General features: G+C 44.8%; 1 protein-coding gene across 1 annotated transcript; it reads right to left on the reverse strand.

Moving 5' to 3' along the window:
* Positions 1–265: 265 nt before the first annotated feature.
* On the reverse strand, positions 266–1,549 carry LOC147190677 (relaxin-3 receptor 1-like). Its single transcript, XM_086137093.1, has one exon. The coding sequence runs from the start codon at positions 1,517–1,519 to the stop codon at positions 314–316; it is 1,206 nt and encodes a 401-aa protein (XP_085993219.1). The 5' UTR covers positions 1,520–1,549; the 3' UTR covers positions 266–313.
* Between the last annotated feature and the right edge of the window lie 2,485 nt (positions 1,550–4,034).

Raw genomic sequence — 4,034 nt, forward strand, 5'->3', positions numbered from 1 at the left:
CTTGTGATACAAAATTCAAGTTTGTTTGTTTGTTCTGGATCCATCCACTTGTCCTTGTTTGGGTCATAAATCAGTTGGAGCCAATCTCAGGAAGACTTTATTTGAACCTCTGAAATGCAATGGGGTCAACCGTGTGGCTTTTTGACATCTGATTCCCAGCATAATGGATTACAATAGGGAAATTGTATTTTGAACATCTACATTAGCTTCCTGTGCTAGCTGCCAGCCATTTGATATACTGGTTTCCCCCATTTTGTGTCTTCAAACCAAGAAACTCCCACGCCAACGCGCTAACTGCAGTGCTAACTGTTCTCTACAAAGTTGAGACCACCGTCGGGAGTGTCGACAAGTGCGCGGATCGCCTTGAGTCCGACTGGCTTGTCTGGCTCGGCATGTTGCTCAGGGGGATGGCCACCTGGTCCGCTTGTTCCGAGCCCTCGTTAGTGTTGACGCCGTAAGGCATCTTGGACAGGATGGCCAGTTTCAACTTGAAGAAGATGTTGTGCAGGGCCGCTCGATACTCCTTGCGGACCAGGCAGTAGATGACCGGGTTGAAGCAGCTACTGGTGAAGGCCAGACAGTTAGCCAGGGGGAAGAAGTAGGTCTGCGCCCCATAGAAGGAGGGGCTGATGTCGACTATGTCCAGTTGGATCAAGGCGCTCCACATCGTGAGGATGTTGTATGGAAACCAGCAGCCGCAGAAGGACGCCACCACTACTGCCACCGACTTGGTGATATCAGCCTTCCGTTGGGGGTTACCGCCCTTCAGCTTGTGGCGACAGAGAAAGCGTAGCAGGAGCAGGTACGACAGGATGATGGTGGCGTACGGCAGAAGGAACCCCAAAACCACACGCAGGAGCTGGTTTATCCCCAACCAGGCGGTGCCGTCCGGGAACCGGAGAAGGCACGCCATGTCGTCGCCGCTTCCCACGTGACGCGTGTCGGCGAACACGGCCCGGGGCAGCGCCGCCACCAGGGCCGCTGCCCAGATGAGGGCCGTTACCGCTGGGGAGGTGCAGTCTTTGCCGCAAAGGGAAGCCCTGGGCTTGAGTGCGGTGACCACGTAGCAGTAGCGTGTCAAGCTCATGGCGGTGAGGAAGAAGCAGCTGGCGAACACGTTGAGCCCTGTGAGCAGCGACACGGCTTTGCACATAACCACGCCAAAGGGCCAGCTGTAGTCCAGCGCGATGTCCATTGCCCAGAAGGGCAGCGCCAGGGAGAACAGGAGGTCCGCCGCAGCCAGGTTGAAGACAAAAAAGTTGATGGTGCCCGTGGTGATGGTGCGCGTGGAGTAGAGCAGGAATAACACGAGCAGGTTTCCCACCACGCCGCCCGTGGCCACCGCCAAGTAGAACACCGAGGTTAGGATCCGCAACCACGGCGACCCGTCTCCAGCCAGCTCAAGCCCTCCCGTGTCGTTATGCATTAGAAAGTGCGAAGAGTTGCACGACATGTCCGCGCCGCAGCCATTCAGGAAGTTTAGGAAAAACTCCAATCTCTTGTGCTCGCTGTTGGACATGTTCCGGATAACAGATGCTGGGCGGCCTCCTGCAGGATGACAGTCGTCAGTCGCTGCATGGAAGGAAAAAGGAAATCATTATTGCGTAATAGGCACTGCGCTTTCATGAGCAAATAAGTAGATTAGCCTTGTCAGATAAACAAATTACACCCAAGTGTCAGAAGCAGAGTTTGCTAATCTGATTTAATCTCCAAAGAAGACAATTTCTCTCATCAGATGAGTTAATTGACAACTACGGGACATCTCGAAATGGTCACATTGTTGTCATGTTTATAGCATTTTATCTTCTGCATTTGAAAGGGACCAAGCCCTGCCGTGGATAGCGAAAATCCATGCTGCCCGTATCATTTATAATCGTGTGCAGAGGCCACAAGATTGTGGTAAAATAATGACTAAATGAAGTGTCAGGAAGCCACAAGACCACACAAGGCAAAACTTGCACGTTGCACAGGGCTTTGGCAAGAGCCCAAAACCAGCAAATCGGTGAATTTTGGGGCCAGTAAAAGAGCATTGATTCCAAAACAATCTCCGAGGAGGTAAACGGCAATATTGTATATTATATTCACTATATTATTTTCCTATGAAAAGTTTAGCCATGATTTTTGAAAGACAAATGATTTGCAAAAATATTGTCCAAGACCGGCTTCGGAGAAAAGTCCGATCAGGGAAAACAGACTGTTGCAGGTTTAAAATCAAAGACCAAAATAAAAATAGTCATCCAACTCAATTGTGAAGACCGAACTAAAACAAAAATACAGAGGAAACCACTCAGCCTTTGACCGATGTGTGGCTGCCATCTATATTGCCGACATTATTGCCATACTATCTCTTGTGTCCCTACTTCCATTTCCTGTTCTATGGTTAGCATCATATGTTTCTCATTGCCATCAACAGGAACTAAATTTCAATTTGTTAGTTTTTTTTTTTTTTACTTTGAAGCATGCTGCCAGCAGGATACTCACCAAAATACAACTATTTATAAATGAGTACCTTTATCCAGTCATGTCATAACATTAATATGGCATTTTCTCCTGGTTTCCAAATTTACAGTATATTTCTTTCATCTTATATAGAGGAAAACATTTCACCAGTAATTATAACCAATCTATTGAAAGAAAAAAAAAACTTACCAAATGATCCAGATTGTGTGTGTTCTCCCCCCCACCTTCCCCCCCCACAAGTATTCTGCTGCAGCGCACAATGTGGAATTTATCTCTGAGGCGGTGGACCACAACAATGCGATTATCGCAGCGTTGACGCTCCACCCCATCCTCTTCCTCACTGGAAATGACCTGGTACGACCACTGCGCTCACAATGATGGAGTAGCAATTGTCGAATCAGGTGCATCTCATGAAATGTTGGGAATTTTGTTGAGAATAACAAACCCACTTTTTTGGGTTTGTTTTAAACCTAGGCATTCACTTGGAATTTGCCTTCTGAAAAGTATTTTTCCGTTTTCAATCAATATAAAGATGTCCTTTATTTGTCCCACACTGGGGAAATTTACAGTCTACAGCAGCAAAATTGGGGGGGTAGAAAGAAGAAAAAACAAAGTGTTTGCATGCAGAAAAATAATGTTTCAGAAGAGAGCTGTACATGTGAGTTTCACTTTTGAATTGAACTTCTGAAATCAGTTACACTTTTATTCCCTCTATTCTAATTCATTGTGATGCACCTATGACTGTGATGCAGGCAATTTTGGGAATCCCCCCTCCCCTTTTTTAGTGTAATTGAGGAATAGCAGATTTAAAGTCGAAGTCAATCTTTTTGTAGTATTTTATGCAAAATTGGCTCAACATGAATGGACATTCATTTTCATAATTCTTTGACTTTATTTGTATAAAATAATTGTTATTCAATGGTATGTATTGTTCAAGGTAAAATAGGCTGAAAGTGAATGTTCTAACTTCATTTCCTGAATTTGACTTTATTCACACATCTGGTTGTTTATAGTCAAGGTTTTTGTAGATTTAATATCAAACATGTTGGGAAAAAATGGAACATAGTAAGATTATGAGTATGATAATTAATATGTTTCAAGCATCCCTGTCCCCAAACTTTTAAAATCCCCCAAGGGATGCACTCAATGTTGGGACTGTGATCATTTCTTGTATTTGGATTAATATATAACAGATCACTTCCATTAGGTTTTTCCCCCCCAAACTATGGGCTTCATATTTGCTCTGTAAATATTGCACTTTGATTGCATTATAATTTTAGGGTTTCAAACATAAAATGAAATCTCTATATTCGTAAAGGGCAATCTGTTATTCTCTATTTATACACCAGGGTTAGCCCGGGTGGTTGCAATGAGTCATCGTTACCAGTCGTTGATAGTGGAAACAACATCAGCGATGAATGACCAAATGAAATTAGGTGGCAACGGGCGGAAGAAGATGCTGGTGTTGGCCACATTGATCAATGGCACCTTGTCAAAAAAACAAAACAAAACAACAAATCCCTTTCCATAAAGTGCACCCCGCAAACCGCCTGTCAGCTGCTACAGTTCAGTCC

Source organism: Hippocampus guttulatus, chromosome 18 (genome assembly GCF_054856545.1).
Source record: "Hippocampus guttulatus isolate MCC_2025c chromosome 18, RoL_Hgut_1.0, whole genome shotgun sequence".
Lineage (NCBI taxonomy): Eukaryota > Metazoa > Chordata > Actinopteri > Syngnathiformes > Syngnathidae > Hippocampus > Hippocampus guttulatus.